The following is a 16,865-nucleotide window of genomic DNA, read 5'->3' on the forward strand; positions in this document are numbered from 1 at the left end:
CATATCCTCAACACTTCAGCACACTTAATCAACCATTTTCTCTCAAATTAGACAGAAATAATTATACTCTTTGGAAAACAATGGTTTCCACCATTGTTAGAGGCCATCGTTTAGATGGTTATTTGACTGGTACCAAAATCTGTCCTAATGAATTTCTCTCTACAGGTACAACCACTGGAGAAGATGGATCTGAGGTTCCTGTCATTCAAATAAATCCTGAGTTTGAGCATTGGATCATTAATGACCAACTACTCATGGGTTGGTTATACAGGTTGATGAGTGAGTCAATCGCAACAAAAGTAATGGGAGCTATGACAGCTGCTGGTTTGTGGCAAGCTCTCGAAAGTCTTTATGGCGCATACTCAAGAGCAAAAATGGATGAGTTCAGGACTCTAATCCAAACCACGAGCATGGGATCAGCTACCATGGCCGAGTACCTGCGGCAAAAGAAAAACTGGTCCGATATTCTGGCATTGGCAGGAGATCCTTACCCAGAATCACATCTGGTAGCAAATGTTCTATCGGGACTTGATGCTGAATACATCTCTATAGTGGTTCAGATTGAAGCTAGGCCTAAGACAACCTGGCAAGAACTTCAAGATATCCTGTTAAGTTTTGACAGCAAGATTGAATGCCTCCAAACCTTAACCAATACCAACAAAATTCTCAACCCACATGCTGCAAGTCCACAGGCCAATATGGTTACAAATCCACACACTCCAGGTCGAGGCAGAGGCTCTTTCAATAATTTTAACACAGGTCAAAGTAGTGGCAGATTCAATGGAAATAGAGGAGGCTATGGAAGTCGATCTCGTGGTCGAGGACGCATAAATGGAAACAAGCCAACATGCCAAGTGTGTGGAAAATTTGGTCATTCAATTGCGATTTGCTATCATAGATATGATGGAAGTTTTTTTGGCTCAGATCAAGGTGGAAGTCAGACTCAGTTTAAAGCAAATCCGAATGCATTCATAGCTACTCCTGAAATTGTGGACAGTGACGCCTGGTTTGCTGACAGCGGGGCAAGCAACCACATCACATCAGATGCTGCAAACATGAGTCAAAAACAAGAATATGGTGGTAAGGAGACTGTTACAGTAGGAAATGGTAATAAATTGGCTATCTCTCATATTGGCACTGGCTATTTACAAACTAATTGTGGAAGATTGCTGTGTTTGAATGAAATGCTTCATGTTCCTAACATAGCTAAAAATCTCATAAGTGTTTCTAAACTTGCTGCTGATAATGATTTGCTCATTGAGTTTTACCCTGATTGTTGTATACTTAAGGACAAGGTAACAAGGAAGGCTCTGCTCAAAGGAGTGCTTAAGGAAGGCTTGTATCAGCTCTCATCTCCTCAGAAAATTTCCTCACCATCATCAAAGTGTTCTCTCTCTTCAACTCTTCATCGTTTTTCTTCCAACAAATCAGGTGTTTTCTCTGGTATAGCAGTGGCCAGTAGAAGTCATGTAACACACTCTAGTACTGACAATCCTTTAAATTCCAAAATAGATGTATGGCATAGACGTCTTGGCCATCCTTCTTCAAAAGTTTTAAGTCTTGTCTTAAAATCCAACAATGTAAAAATTTCTGCCAATGAAATGAAATCATTTTGTGATGCATGTCAATATGGGAAATCTCATGCTTTGCCATTCAAACTCTCACACAATAGAGCTAAAAATGTGTTGGACTTGATTCACACGGACCTATGGGGACCAGCCCCAGTGGCATCCAATGTAAACCATAGATATTACATACACTTTTTAGATGACTTTAGAAGATTTACATGGATTTATCCATTAAAATTTAAGTCTGGGGCACTTGATGCATTTCTTAAATTCAAAGCTCTTGCTGAAACAAAATTTGAAAGGAAGATTAAATGTCTTAGATCTGACTCGGGTGGTGAGTTTAGAGCATTTTCTGATCTTGTCAACACACATGGCATTGAATTTCATCACTCATGTCCTCATACATCAGCCCAAAATGGTAGAGCTAAACGAAAGCATAGGCATATAGTTGAAATGGGACTGACATTGCTTGCTCAAGCAAATATGCCACTCAAGTTTTGGTGTGATGCTTTTCACACAGCAGTGTACCTAATAAATAGGTTACCTACTGCTATTTTATCCAACAAATCACCTTATGAAATGTTGTTCTCACATTCACCAGATTATGACTTCCTTAAAACATTTGGCTCAGCTTGTTTTCCCTGCCTCCGCCCATATCACTCTCATAAATTTCAGTTCCATTCTATAAAGTGTGTGAATCTTGGTTTTAGTGAAACATATAAAGGTTATAAATGCTTAACTCCATCCGGGAAAGTGTACATCTCTCGCAATGTTGTTTGTAATGAGCTTGATTTCTCATTCAAACAAGGTTTTCTAAATAATTATCAACCTGTCACACTAGTTGTTGTTCATAGTTCTAAGTGGTCTTCACTTCCTGTTCCTATTTTCCCTTCATCTTCAGCTGATACAATGCCAACCACTCCTGTCACTACAGGAACCTCTCCTTGCACAACTCCTGCTCCTGCGACATCCTTAAATTCTGGTTCAATTTCCAGTTCTGAGAGGGGAAATGCCACAAATACTACTGCTGAAATGTTTGCTACCACTACTCCTGAATATAATTATCAGGTACCTGATTATGAATTCCTCACTTCTGCAAATAATACAGAACTAGAAACTTCCATATCTCAACCACAAACAGCTCCATTATAGCCTATTCACCCGATGGTTACCAGGGCCAAAGTTGGAATTTTTAAACCCCGAACATTCCTCAGCCACTCAAAATTCGAAGCTTCATTCAATGAGCCTCAGACAATAGCAGAAGCATTGCAGCATGATGGTTGGAGAGAAGCCATGAATGCTGAATATGTTGCTCTAAAGTCTAACAACACATGGACACTTGTTCCACCTTTACAGACCCATAACTTGGTGGGAAACAAGTGGGTTTTCAGAATGAAATTCAATCCTAATGGCACCTTTCAGAGGTTTAAAGCAAGACTCGTTGCTAAAGGTTTTCATCAAAGGCCAGGAGTGGATTTCAGTGAAACTTTCAGCCCAGTAATTAAGCCATCCACTGTGAGAGTTGTGCTCACACTCGCTGTCTCTAGAGGCTGGGAAATAAGGCAGCTTTCAGAGGTTTAAAGCAAGACTCGTTGCTAAAGGTTTTCATCAAAGGCCAGGAGTGGATTTCAGTGAAACTTTCAGCCCAGTAATTAAGCCATCCACTGTGAGAGTTGTGCTCACACTCGCTGTCTCTAGAGGCTGGGAAATAAGGCAGCTAGACATTAATAATGCATTTTTAAATGGAGTGTTAGAAGAAGATGTTTACATGGCACAACCCGAAGGATTTGAAGAAAGAGGCAAAGAGAACTTCGTATGCAAACTCAACAAGTCTTTATACGGCTTAAAACAGGCCCCTCGTGCCTGGTTTGATCGACTTAAAAATACATTGTTGCAATGGCAGTTTCAACACTCAAGAGCAGACACTTCTTTATTTTATTACAAAACTGCCAAAGACATAATATTTGTGCTAATTTATGTCGATGACATCATTGTAACAGGAAACAATAACGAAAAGCTTGGGAATTTCATTGATGAACTAAATAAAGCCTTCACTCTGAAGGACCTCGGACCGCTGCACTTCTTCATTGGCATAGAGGTACACTGAGACATCACAGGATTATACTTGACACAGACCAGATATATAGAAGATCTCCTGAAGAGAATCAATATGGAAAACATGAAACCATGTCCTACTACTGTTGCCGCTGGGAAACCAATGCCCCTTCATGAAGGAGTATTGATGCAAAATCCAACTGCTTACAGAAGCATCATAGGGGCTTTACAATATCTCTGTCATACAAGACCTGATATAGCTTATGCCGCAAATAAGCTAAGCCAATTTATTCAAGCCCCAACAACAGTCCACTGGAATGGAGCAAAACGAATACTGAGATATCTCAAAGGCACACTGAATCTTGGATTGCACATCAGCTGTTATGATAAACTAAGCTTTACTGGCTTCTCCGATGCCGATTGGGCATTCTGTCCGGATGACAGACGTTCTATGGCTGGATATTGTGTTTATTTGGGTGAAATGCTGATGTCTTGGTCCTCAAATAAGCAGACAGTGGTGTCAAGATCGAGCACAGAATCAGAGTATCGAGCGCTGGCTCAAGTTGCTGCAGAAATAGCTTGGATCGAATCCTTGCTGAAAGAACTTGATTTTCCCTTGCCATCTCCATCTGTTACATGGTGTGATAACATCAGTGCTAGTGCCCTCGCTTCCAATCCAGTGTACCATGCTCGAACTAAGCACATCGAGATAGACATTCACTATGTGAGAGATAAGGTACTGCAAAAGATGCTTGAAGTTAGATACATACCATCACACTATCAAGTTGCCGACTGTCTGACCAAAGGATTATCACACTCCAGATTTGAATTTCTCATTGACAAACTCAGGCTGAGAAGATCACCCCTTTGTTTGAGAGGGGATATTGAGAAATAGCATTTTATCCTGTGCTTTGCATGAATCATCTGATGTTGGTGCATTGTAACAACTGTGGAATTCTTTGCCTGTGGTCCCAAACGAAGTTAGTTACAATGATTAGGAATATTATTGTTAGGATATTCCTCACAATTTCCCATTACGATATCTGTCCTTTGACAGCTGTATTAGAGCCTTAACGACTCCTTTTTCTCTGTACTATTTTCCTTGTTTTGCCTATAAATGAAAACGATCCAGCTCCTTATTCTGTGAGCTGAGTATTATAATCAAACATTTTTCTTATTTTCTCTGTATTTTGTCTTTACATTCTTTTATGTCCGTATAGTTTTCCATTGGAAATATATATATATATATAATTTCAAATCTTCAAAATTGAAATAATAATTAGAACTTATCATCATCTTATGAGTTATGACCCCTCCTGAATCCATTAGCTAGTGTGAGAAGTCGAAGTAATATGTAATGAGCTTCAAGATTATTGTTGTTTTTTCCCAAACACAAATGGTATATAGGGCCCGTTTGGAATGGCTTTTTGAAAAGCCCAAAGCACTTTTTAAAAAAGCTATTGACTAAAAAGTGTTTGGTAAAATAAAAAAAATAGCTTTTTTAGGAATTTAGGTTAAAATTATAGCTTTTTATCAAAGTTGGCCCACACCAACTTTGAGATTTTAGCTTATACGGGAAGCTGAAATTGTGGTTTAATGATATTTTTTTTGGACCAAAATACCCTCATTTAAATTAGAATTATTAGGTCTTCTTTTTCAATCGTTAAATCTTCTTCACCTTGCCTCACCATTTCTTCTTCCTTCTTCCTCACGGACTACACTTCTCTGTCAAAAACTCCAGCACAATCAAGTCAAGGTATTTCTCTAACTTTTTTTTTGAATGCTATATTAAACACAGATTTATTAAAGGGCATTATATATATATATATATTTGTACAGTGGTTTGATTATTGTTACTGTGATACTGGGTTATTCGATCTTCTTCATATCAGTATATTTGTGTGTGTATATATATATATGGGTTGGACTTGTTTAATGGTTTATTTTGATGCATTTCCTTTTTTTGTTTCTAATGGATATATAGAGTTAGCTACTTTTAGCCTTCTCAAATCCCAAAACCCTCAATCAACCATGAAATTTGTATCTGAACCAGTTAATACTACTTCCAAGTGTCGTCGAGGCCTCATAATCTGCTGCAGTTTGACAGCGGTAGTCTTGATCATGATCACCGCAGTGTTAACCGCCTTGGGCATAACATTTTAATTAGCATATAATATAGAAAAACAAAAAATAGAACTGCTGTAAGTGTTATATTTAAATTTTGTATGAAATATATTATATAGAAGATATCAATAAAAGACAAATAGCCATAATAACATATCAATAGAAAAACAAAGGAACATCGCAAAACTTAATTAATTTGGCAAAACAGTACTACTTGTTCATTAAGAGAGAAGGCCAAAAACAACTTGGTCAATGGGAATAGAAGTTTATATAAAAATATATATAATTCTATATAGAAATATGCAAATCAAAGGAGAAACATCAATGAATGAACCAAACCCAAACACAAACGAAAACAAGACCAACGTGTTAATTTCTTACAATGCTATGCTGCTGGGCATATTCACATAGATATAGAGATATAGAAAGAAAAAACTTAAAGCACACACGCTTGACGTGGTATTTAATTTGAATCAAATCAATAACCATCTCTATGATTATGATGAGGCTTTCAAGTTCAACCTCATCCTTGCCCATCTCCATCAACAAAAACAATCTTTTTTCCTCTCTCACGAATTAAAGTCGTATATAGAGTTATATTCAACACTGAGAGAATTAAAGTCATATGTAGAGTTGAATATTCAATACTGACTGAAAAAGGATAGATATGCTTTTTTAATACAAAAACTAGATTAGATTTCTATCTTTTTGTTTTGAGTGAAATAAATAATATAAAGGAGATTTCTCACTTCAAAAGTTGATTTATAGTAACCTTTTACATGTATATGAATGTACATATGTGTGTGTTTTATCTTCTCCCAAGGGATTCTTTAAGAATAGTCTTGAAGTTGGATATGTTGAACTTTAGTTGAATTATTTAGTTTTACATAGATGGTAGTGATTGATAAGAGTTGTTGCGTATATGGATACATCATTTTACTTTTGTATTTTTTTTATACTTATCATTTCACTTCACTTTTATTAGATGGAAAATGAAAATAATATTTGCACCAAGAGTGACGTACCAAGAAGTAAAGCAATATGGAATTCAGAGAGTTTGAATTTTTTCTTAGACTTCTGTATCAAAGAGGTTGATGATGGGCATCGTCCTACTACTTATTTAGATAAAGTTGGATATGTAAACTTGATTACAAATATGAAGAAAGCAACTGAAAGAGATTACACTAAACCACAATTGAAAAATAAGTGGGATGGATTAAAAAATGAATGGAAGCTTTGGAAGCAACTCAAGGGAAAAGAAACTGGCTTAGGATGGAATATAAAAAAGAATACAATTGATGCAACTGAAGATTGGTGGAATAATAAATTACAGGTACATTATAATCTTGTTAAATATTTAATGAAACTAAAAGACTTTTTTTTTCATAAATGTTACATTTAATTAACAAATTTTTTTTGTAGAGTCATCCCGATGCTGCAAAGTTTCGCATTCGGGGAATTGAACCAGAGGTAGAGGAAAAATTAGATAGGATTTTTATGAACACTGTTGCTACAGGAGAGTATGCTTGGACACCTTCATCTGGAATAATTCCATCTGAGTCTGAAAATCCTTTTAACAATATTGAAACCTTACATGAACAACTTGAGAGTAGTTAAGATGATCTAGAGATGCCTAATACTGATAGATTTCTTAGAGAGAAAAATAACAAGAGATTAGCCGAGCCACTTGAGAAACAAAATAAAGCAATGAAACATGGAAAAGGAAAAATGAAGAAGACAGGGCCTTTAATGATATTTGAACAAATTGGTCGCCTTGCTGATGCTGTGGAGACAAGGAGTAGAAATATTGAAACAGCTAGAAAGGAGAATAGTATTACCGAAGTTATGAAAATTTTAAATTCTTTGCCTGGAATTGAGAAAGGGAGCAGCTTGTATTTATTTGCAACTCGCTTGTTTATCATGAAAGAGAAGAGAGAGATGTTTGCTTCATTGGAAGAATCTGAGTTGATGCTTACTTGGCTCAAGAATGAGCATACTCTGGGATAATTATAATACTATGACTTATAGTAGTAGTAGTATTTATTTTCTAAACTTTGTGTTAAGACGTTAGTATATGTTTATTATGTTATTTCTTTACAGAATTTTTTTTTAAATTGCTCTCAAGACTTGGTGTTGTCACTATTTAATATAAATATGCTTTATTATGTTTTTCACTTGCATTTGTTATGAAGACTTTATGGCTATTTGGCATGTATTTTATATACTCTTTAATATACACAGGTTTATTTTAAATTAGAAATAATGGCAGACACGGATGAGGAGATTGAGTTACAATCGGCGTCTATAGCTACATACTTTGTTCAACATTATTATACAACATATATTGAAAATACACCTTGTATGAATTCTTCTCAAACTGGTCATATGTGGTTGATGGAAATATTAAAAGGAAATGAAAGTAGATGTTATAGCATGTTTAGGCTGGAGAAAGATGTTTTCATTAAATTATGCGATGAATTGGAAGCTAATTATGGATTTAAGGGTTCAAAGAGAATGTGTGCTCTTGAGATATTAGGCATGTTTTTATTTACATTAGGTCACGGTGCTGGAAACCGATTAACACAAGAGCGATTCCAACACTCAGGCGAGACAGTTAGTCGATATTTCAACAAGGTTTTAGATGTTTTATGTCATATGAGTGTAGATGTATTAAAACCACCAGACCCAGAATTTAAAGATGTTCCTGAAGAGATATTGAAAGATTCTAGATATATGCCTCATTTTAAGGTAAGTCATACTTTAAAATTATACAATTTTTTAATAATTTTTTTTCTAACTAGAGTATATTTTTATAATCTTGTATTTTTTTTCTAGAACTGTATTGGCGCAATAAACGGTGTACATGTGAATGCTGTAATTCCACCTGAAGATCAAGTACCATTTGTTGGTAGAAAAGGGATACCAACTCAGAATGTCATGGCAATATGTAATTTTGATATGCAATTTATATATGCATATGCTGGGTGGGAAGGTTCTGCTCATGATACAAGAATTTTCTATACAGCTTTACGTGATTCAACTTCAAATTTTCCAAAACCTCCCCAAGGTTGTCATCTAAACACATTTATAAAATATTAAAGTCTTTATAATTTGTAATTATATTTTTATATTTTATTTGACAGGAAAATATTATTTAGTGGATGCGGGATACCCACAAATTACAGGTTTTTTAGGACCATATAAAGGCCAAAGATACCATCTACCACAATTTCAACGAGATAGCAAACCTACTGGTTATAAAGAGGTATTCAACCAAGTACATTCTTCTCTTCGAAGTGTTATTGAAAGAACTTTTGGAGTATGGAAGAAAAGATGGAAAATATTAAGAGATATGCCTAGTTATCCATATCAGAAGCAAGTGAAAATAGTGATTGCATCAATGACCTTGCATAATTACATTCGAAGGCATGCAAAACGTGATCGACATTTTGAGAAAATTAGAGATAATCCATATTATTGTGTAGAAGATCAAACTAATATTGAAGATGAAGATGAGACAGCTAAAGCTTCAAATTTAAATGAAATGGACAATACTAGAGATCTGATTGCTGCAAGTTTAATGGGATATAATTAAACTATATTCTTATCTATTTTATTTTATTTAAGTTTTGTATTTTGTCGTATCAAATTGACTAAATTTAAATTATTTGTTATGATCAAAATTTATAATAATTTAAAAATAGACAATATTTATGTTGATTTTTTATTTTTTAAAATTTAATTAATCATTTTATTATACGTATATATTAAAAGAATTAAATATTATAAAAAATCATTATTATTTTTAATAAAATAAAAAATAATTATAAATATTTTAATATGTATAAATTTATTCAAACAAAATTAGTTAAATACATATGATACCTATTTTGGTCATTCTGTATTTAACAGCTATCTAATAATCTAGTTTACCAAACACTTATATACAACTTTTCCAACTCACAGTATTTCTAAAGTTATAATTTACCAAACACTCAGTAGCTTTTTCTCACAGCACAGCTACAGCTGCTTTTTCTCACAGCACAGCTACAACTGCTTTTTCCCACAGCACAGGTGTACCAAACTGGCCCATAATCCATTAAAAAATATTTGTTATTTTCGTCTGTTTTATTAAAAAATAAAATAAAAATGTTATTGTTATTTTCATACAAGATACAATTAGTCATCATTATAAATGTGAGGCAAATGACATCTTAATTTTTTTTCATAAATAATTTAAATTGTTTTAGATTGTGATTAAATTTGGAAAGAACAAAATCAAAACTAAAACTAAGACTTAATTAAACAAAGTAAATAAAGAAAAACCAGGAGAGAAAAACTACTCATAAAATTCAATAATCAAGAAGTGTAGTTATCGCTAAGAAGTTGCTACAAAGCTGAGAGAAATGCTGGTTTTGTTCAGTGAGAGGAGAACTCAAACCATTCATCTCCTTGAAACCATCTTCGCAAGTCTCAGAATCAGTCATTGCAGCAGCCACCAAAGTCTGCATAGTGTCAAACGACTTGTCGTTTAGAGCTTGAACAGAGTCTTGTAGATTTTGGATAGCGTCAGAGTAAACATCTATGCAGTCACTGAGGCTAGTGGACGCGAATTGAGAGCCATTATAAGCAGCCTCGGACACTAGATTACTGACATGAGAAAGGGTGTTGACTCCATTTGCTATGCTGAGATTCAAAGCAATGATAGCAAGACCTCTGAGATCCGAGGTTTGACTTTGAGGATCGGATCTTAAGGAAGATACACAAAGTTGAAAGTAAAGGGTTTTCTTACACGTGGCAGAGACCAAATCTTCTTCTGCTATAGTGTTGTGTAGTAACCTTGAACTTGAAGATGTACTCGTTAGAGAAAAACAGCTCATAATCAAGAATAGTAGGACCAACATTTCTTTCGAAGAACTGTGTGAAGCCATTTCTCTCTGTATTTGATTCTCTGTGGATCGATGTTGATGTTATAACAATTCATTAGGTAATATAAAAACAATGGCTTTGGCCGGTTTTCTCATCAACACCAAACACTTGTTTTTCATTTGTAATTTTCCTGTGTATTTCAGGGAATCTTAACATTTACATATTTTATTTGTAGAATCATGGTGCGTCTGATGTATTAAGGCCAATACTGAAAACAGATCTCTGCTCATTTTCACATGATTTTTACCCGTGAATCATTTGTATTTTAGTTCTTATTGTCTCTTCTTTTGTTCTGAAAATAATAATGGTTAGCTGATATATGTATTATAGGTTGAGTGTTGCTATCTAGACACAATGCAAGAAATGGCACTCTGTAATATAATTAATTAGTAATACTCTATAATAATTATTAAATTTAAAAATTTGGGGTTTGATATTGAATTTCACTATATCACATTCTTATTTTTATGTGGTTGGGCACCACAGCTTAGCAATTTTTTTATATGTTACCACAAGTAAGCTCAATACGCCTAAAAGTAAAAGTGAAGGACAAAGACCTAATCAAATTAATCTATTTGATTAAGGCACAGCTCTCTTGAGAAACCTGTGTACATGTGCTGCAGAAAAGAAAACCCATATATTGTTAATACAAGAAATTTGTTCATTTATTTTAATTAATTACCTATTTTCATACTAAAATTCCCTGAAACGAGTCAGAATAATTTACCTATATACCTTGGAAACTCAAATATCACCCACCACATACACCCAAAAGACCAAAACCTGTTTAATAATAACGTTTCTCCAACATAGTCCACACGGGTTGTCAAAAACATCCCACCAGCCAATGCTTTTTTTTCTTTTCAATATCTTAAACATGAAATGCTTAATAGCTTTTAAAAATGGAAGGACGTAATTAAGATTCGAGTTTATATATTTTTGGATTTGTATTTTGTCCTATTTCTTATTCAGACTCTAAACTATGGTAAATTCATTTTTGGATTATTTATTTTGTTAAAAGGGTCAAATAGACATCTAAAATCATTTTTGGTGATGACAAAATTGAATATAATAATACAACTTTTAGACAGGATGATTATGCTTTTGTTTTAGTTTGATGAATTATTTATGACTTTAATTTAAAAAAACTTTGATTAAAATCGAATTTACGAATTTATTTGAATTATTTTACAAAATTCAGAGTCTAAAAAATAATTTATCGAAATACAAATTACAAACAAGTCATGACAGATGATCTTAAAATGTATACAGCCTTGCCATATCCAAGCACAATGTACATACCAGAGAGAGGAAAAAAGACGACATAAAATTTTAATGAACGACAAACATTAAGAAACGAAACATTCACCCAGTAACTTCACGAATCACGACCCAAAATTGGCATTCTCCAGCTTACCACCGCCAGTCGGGCCCAGGGTGACAATGTCAACGAGAGGGTTTAGTAGTCTACGTATAGAATAGATTGACGAAATATTCTCATGTAAAGAAACGCCATGATTTTGTAGGACATACCATAACCAGAAGAAACAATATCAGTTGTGTGAGCGACAAATATCAAGAAAACGACACATGCCTTCCATACTGACCTCAAGAAACGTACGACATTCAAAAAAAAGGGCATTAACCTTGTAACTACAAGTAAATTTATGGCTTGTATTGTCTAAGTTTGGTGAAAATTTGATACCCAGAGAAACGACATTGATTGAATAGAAGGTAATAATTTAATTTTATTATTAGTTTATTTATTTTCGTAATGGAAACGATAGGATAGACAGCATATATAACTTTTAAATCAAAGTGAAAAAAACGACAATATGCTGTCTATCCATTTATCAGTGAAACGAAATCTATTGTTAATAAAACCTTAAAATATGAACAACAATCCCGGTCTTGAACCTTTAGAGAAGACTAAAACTGGCATTACAAGCATGGATTATGACCAAAATCCATTAAGAAAAGAAAAAGAAAAAGTTAGAAAGCTTAATTATTAATTAAGTATAAAGAGTGTAACGAACAGGGATCCCTTTGATATTGAGCCAATCATTCCCTTGCAAGAAATTCTCTACTGTAAACTTTTCAGCCTCTTTCTTGTTTATGACACTGTAACCAGGCCAATTGACTCTGGTGGTAACCTTGGCCCCAGGCCCTTTGTTGTTATACTCTGCGTAATATAGAGTTTTGAGAGCAAATTCTCCTTCCCATGGCAGCCATCCATCTGGATGAATCAAGTCTTCTATCGTAGACTCCATTACAATGGTCCTAGAGTACTCCTTCCATGGCCTCCCAAGGAAGCTTTTGACACTGGCTTTCTCTGGCTCGAGCTTCTTATCAGCCATAATGCGACAGTTATGGATGACTATCCCTGTAGTTTGCTGCTTGTCGACTCTCCCTTGGGCCGTGACGATGTTCTTCTGGTTCGCCATAGGCATCCGCACCACCAACATGCAGTTCTGGAAAACCACGGCCGCGTCGCCGAAGATGAAGTCAATGGTACCGGCGATCACGCAGCTCCTGTAGAATTGGCGATGAGCTTGTGTGTATAAGGTGTCTTGGTACCCCTCGAAACGACAGTTGGCGAAGATGGCACGGTCCGCTTGAACTCGAGCTGCCACTGCCTGATGTTTTTCTGGCCCGGCTGTGTTTCTGAACCCCATGGCTTTTCCCATGAAACCTTCTCCTAAAACAACTGCAATACGACACATGTAATAACATCTCACTTGGTTAATTCAATTGGTCCTTAACTAACACCACACAGTAACGTAAACTCTATATACCATTTTTGTTATTACAAACACAAAGCCCCCAAAATGAATGTGATGATCAAGTTATTGCATTACCAAATGTAGCTGTCTGGAAAGTCCTAACTCCATCTACAAAATTTTTGCTCCCAGTGATGATGCTCTTTTGTGATCCGTCGCCGTAAATCGTAACGTTTACCATCTTCTTGGTGACAACCACCGTCTCCTCGTAAATTCCTTCCTTAATATATATAACATACCTGCATTTATATTAACATATGCATATTAACAAATGAGGGCACAAACATTTGCCCAAAAATAGGATTCAAGGAAGATTAATTATGATCCACACCGTCCTTGGTATTTAGAAGGAATGGCTGCCAGAGCATCATTGATTGTTGTGAAGTCACCGGTGCCGTCTTTAGCCACCGTCACATTTGGCGTAGGAAGATCGCCCTTCACCTTCAACACCCTCCGATCCTCGTGACCAATCCAGTTAGGAAACCCATCTCTGTCCAAAGAAGCTGGCGAGTTTTTTTCTTTTTCTTGAAGGTTACGGGCGGTTGAAACCGTCTGGTACGTCGAAAGAAGCGAAGTCACCTCAGATATCAGAGCCAGAGAATTGCTTGTAAACTCCTTAGAAGCCTTGAAAAGCTTCGTCATATCAGTCTTCATCTTCCCTTCAGGGAATCCATCGATGCAAGTCTGTTGGTAAGATATAACGGCGCTCAACCAACTCTTCAACAGGGGAGTTTTGTTCAAAATATTGTTCTCCTTGACGGTAGAGATAGAGGCCTCGAGCTCTTCCATGGCGTCCTCCATAAGAACTTCGCAATCTGCAAACGCCTTTTCCTCATCTGGGTTACTGAATTTGAACGATTTAGTCTTGTTGAAAGCCCGGTGAAGCTCGTCTTTCGCGGACAAAATCGCCGTCTTGAGATAGCCTTCAGGACGATGACGAGACAAGCCGCTGGAGTAATTCTTCAATCCCAACATCAGAGCATTCTCACATTTGTCCTTATAATCCGTGGCGTTGCATATGAGTTTCACTACTCTGTGCTCGGATTCCGACACAGTCGGCTCCCGCTTATTTTCATGAGCGGAACTTGTAGAAGAGCTGGACGGGGCGCCATGTGTGTGATGCTCGGCTCGAGAGACGACCACGAAGGCTGCGGCTCCGGCTGCGATTATAGCCAGGAGTATGAAGCCAGTAACTACGCCGGTGATTACCCTTTTTCGGAAACTTTGTTCCCTGGCGGCTCTTCGCCGTTCGGTGATTTCGTCGAAATCCTGGAATGCCATATCGAAAACCCGAACAGATAAAAATTATTGCTAAGGCAGAGAAAGCTCTCTCTGCCTTAGATTTTAGGCCACTTTGAACAGAAATGGAGGACGTACGATAAATAGCAAAGGAAGAAAAGTGTGTGTTTCTTATTTTTGATTGATGATGTTTTGTGCGTTATTGTTTTGGCCATTTGATAAAAAGAGGTCTGGACGAGAGGGTTTTCAGGTTTTCTATTTTTTTAAAAGTTCGTTAGGGACTGTTGCAGTCAAGGCTGTATTTTATATATTTTTATCATCTCCACCCAACTGTTTTTCCCGCCTGATCTAGTTCAACCTTTAAATCTGTGAAATTACGTTTTTGCCCTACTCCTCATTTAACCGTGTTTAAAAAGTAGTATATCAAAATATTATCTTTTTTTCAAAACACAAATTACTTACTTTAAAAAAAATAATTATTTTCTGTAAACTATTTAAGAATAAGATTATATTTCACAAAATAATATAATATATGTTAAAAGATAAAAATTAATTTTAAGTTCGTAGAATAGAATGAGAATATTATATTGTCTTACTAATTAATTTTAATAGAAAATAAGGTCAATAAAATATTTTACATTATGGTAAAATATATTGGAAATCTAAAAAAAATGCACTAAAAGTTTTAAAAAAATATGAAAAATACGGTGAATTACAAAAATACGGAATTTTTTGATAAAAACATGGAGTGGCAAAATTGTAAATACGGAGTGACAAAATCACAAATAAAAACAGCAAAATACAATTTTTGTGATCAACGTTTACAAACTTGTAAATATCTGTTACAAAATTGTAAATATATGTTATATGTTTGTAAATAATATTTACAAAAATCAGTTATAGAATTGTAGATTTTTTTTTTGGTAGATAAAACTTACAAATAAATTTGTAACTAAATTTTTTATTTTTGTAGCAATAGTTTTCTAATCTAGTTTTACAACTAAGAAAGATATTTTTGTAACTAACATTTACGAAAATATTTTATAGTTAAGATATTATTAACAAAATATATATAAAAATATTATACTTTACTATATTGTTACAATATTGTACGAAAAAATTATAGTAACCATCATATTTATGCTATACAACTTAAAAATATAAATTTAAGATATTTATTATTTATAAAACATTTTATTGAGTATATATATTTATATGAAAAATGCAGTTATAGATAGGTGAAATATAATATTTTTTAAAATAATTTTACATTTTTGTAACAACAATTTACAAAACTAATTTCACAACTAAAAAATTTATTTTTGTAACTCACATTTACATAAATATTTATAAATTTATTTAACATGATTACTACAAAGATTTATAAAACTAATTTTTTAACTTTAAAATATATTTTTGTGGACTAGACTATGGTTTTGGTTTAACATTAAGTGTTGAGATTTGACTAGCTATGATTTAAAATATATATATAATATTTTTATAAAGAATAATAATATTGTAATTATCTTTAACTGTATATTGTAATATATAGTTATTAATATTAATTTCAATTAACTGCATATTGTAACTTGTATAAATATTTTTTTTTTACTAATTGTATAAATATTTTTTTTAATATTAATAAATACATTCATTTTAAATAAAAATAAATTAATCTACTTTATTAAAGATAATAGCTATAATTACTATTACTTTTATTATTATATTATTTGCTATGCCCGAATAAAAATGGATACAAAAAGACAAAAATAATTAACATTTATCAATCTTAAATATATAACTGAGAGATAATAATTTATATATATTATATATATAATCAAAGCGGATGAATATAAATATATAATTATAATTTAGATTGAAATTACACATTAACCACACAAAGAAAAGAAGTTTCAACATATAGAGACAACCGTAATTTTGTAATTAACTTAATATACCATATAAAACGATTTTTAAAAAAAATTACGGTGACACATGTAATTAACCCAAATATATTCATGATTTCAATACATAAATATAATATTATTAAAATAAAGAAGATATCTTTAAATATTAATGGTTTAATGATTTTCCGTTTAAGAGTTTTTCTTTTCAATCCACTTTAATGCAATCTTACAAATATATATTTAAAATCAATTAAAAATACGAC

The 16,865-nt window shown here is 33.9% G+C and overlaps 3 protein-coding genes and 1 long non-coding RNA gene across 4 annotated transcripts; 2 read left to right on the top strand and 2 right to left on the bottom strand.

Annotated features, from left to right (window-relative positions):
• Positions 1-5,038: 5,038 nt before the first annotated feature.
• Positions 5,039-6,936, top strand: LOC133797365 (uncharacterized). Its single transcript, XR_009875635.1, has 2 exons — positions 5,039-5,379; positions 6,733-6,936. It is a non-coding gene; the product is annotated as an uncharacterized LOC133797365 (long non-coding RNA).
• A 1,073-nt stretch (positions 6,937-8,009) lies between these two features.
• Positions 8,010-9,342, top strand: LOC133795440 (protein ALP1-like). The gene is made up of 3 exons (XM_062232891.1): positions 8,010-8,495; positions 8,583-8,814; positions 8,891-9,342. The coding sequence occupies exons 1-3, from the start codon at positions 8,010-8,012 to the stop codon at positions 9,340-9,342; spliced, it is 1,170 nt and encodes a 389-aa protein (XP_062088875.1).
• Positions 9,343-10,091: 749 nt separating this feature from the next.
• On the bottom strand, positions 10,092-10,755 carry LOC133797364 (putative invertase inhibitor). Its single transcript, XM_062235243.1, has one exon. The coding sequence runs from the start codon at positions 10,676-10,678 to the stop codon at positions 10,100-10,102; it is 579 nt and encodes a 192-aa protein (XP_062091227.1). The 5' UTR covers positions 10,679-10,755; the 3' UTR covers positions 10,092-10,099.
• Positions 10,756-12,688: 1,933 nt separating this feature from the next.
• Positions 12,689-14,737, bottom strand: LOC133795441 (putative pectinesterase/pectinesterase inhibitor 45). The gene is made up of 3 exons (XM_062232892.1): positions 13,788-14,737; positions 13,535-13,695; positions 12,689-13,383 (listed from the first exon to the last, which is right to left on the bottom strand). Exons 1-3 carry the CDS (start codon positions 14,735-14,737, stop codon positions 12,689-12,691), a joined length of 1,806 nt encoding a protein of 601 aa, XP_062088876.1.
• Positions 14,738-16,865: the final 2,128 nt, after the last annotated feature.

The sequence above is a fragment of the Humulus lupulus genome, chromosome 8 (assembly GCF_963169125.1).
Source record: "Humulus lupulus chromosome 8, drHumLupu1.1, whole genome shotgun sequence".
Classification (NCBI taxonomy): domain Eukaryota; kingdom Viridiplantae; phylum Streptophyta; class Magnoliopsida; order Rosales; family Cannabaceae; genus Humulus; species Humulus lupulus.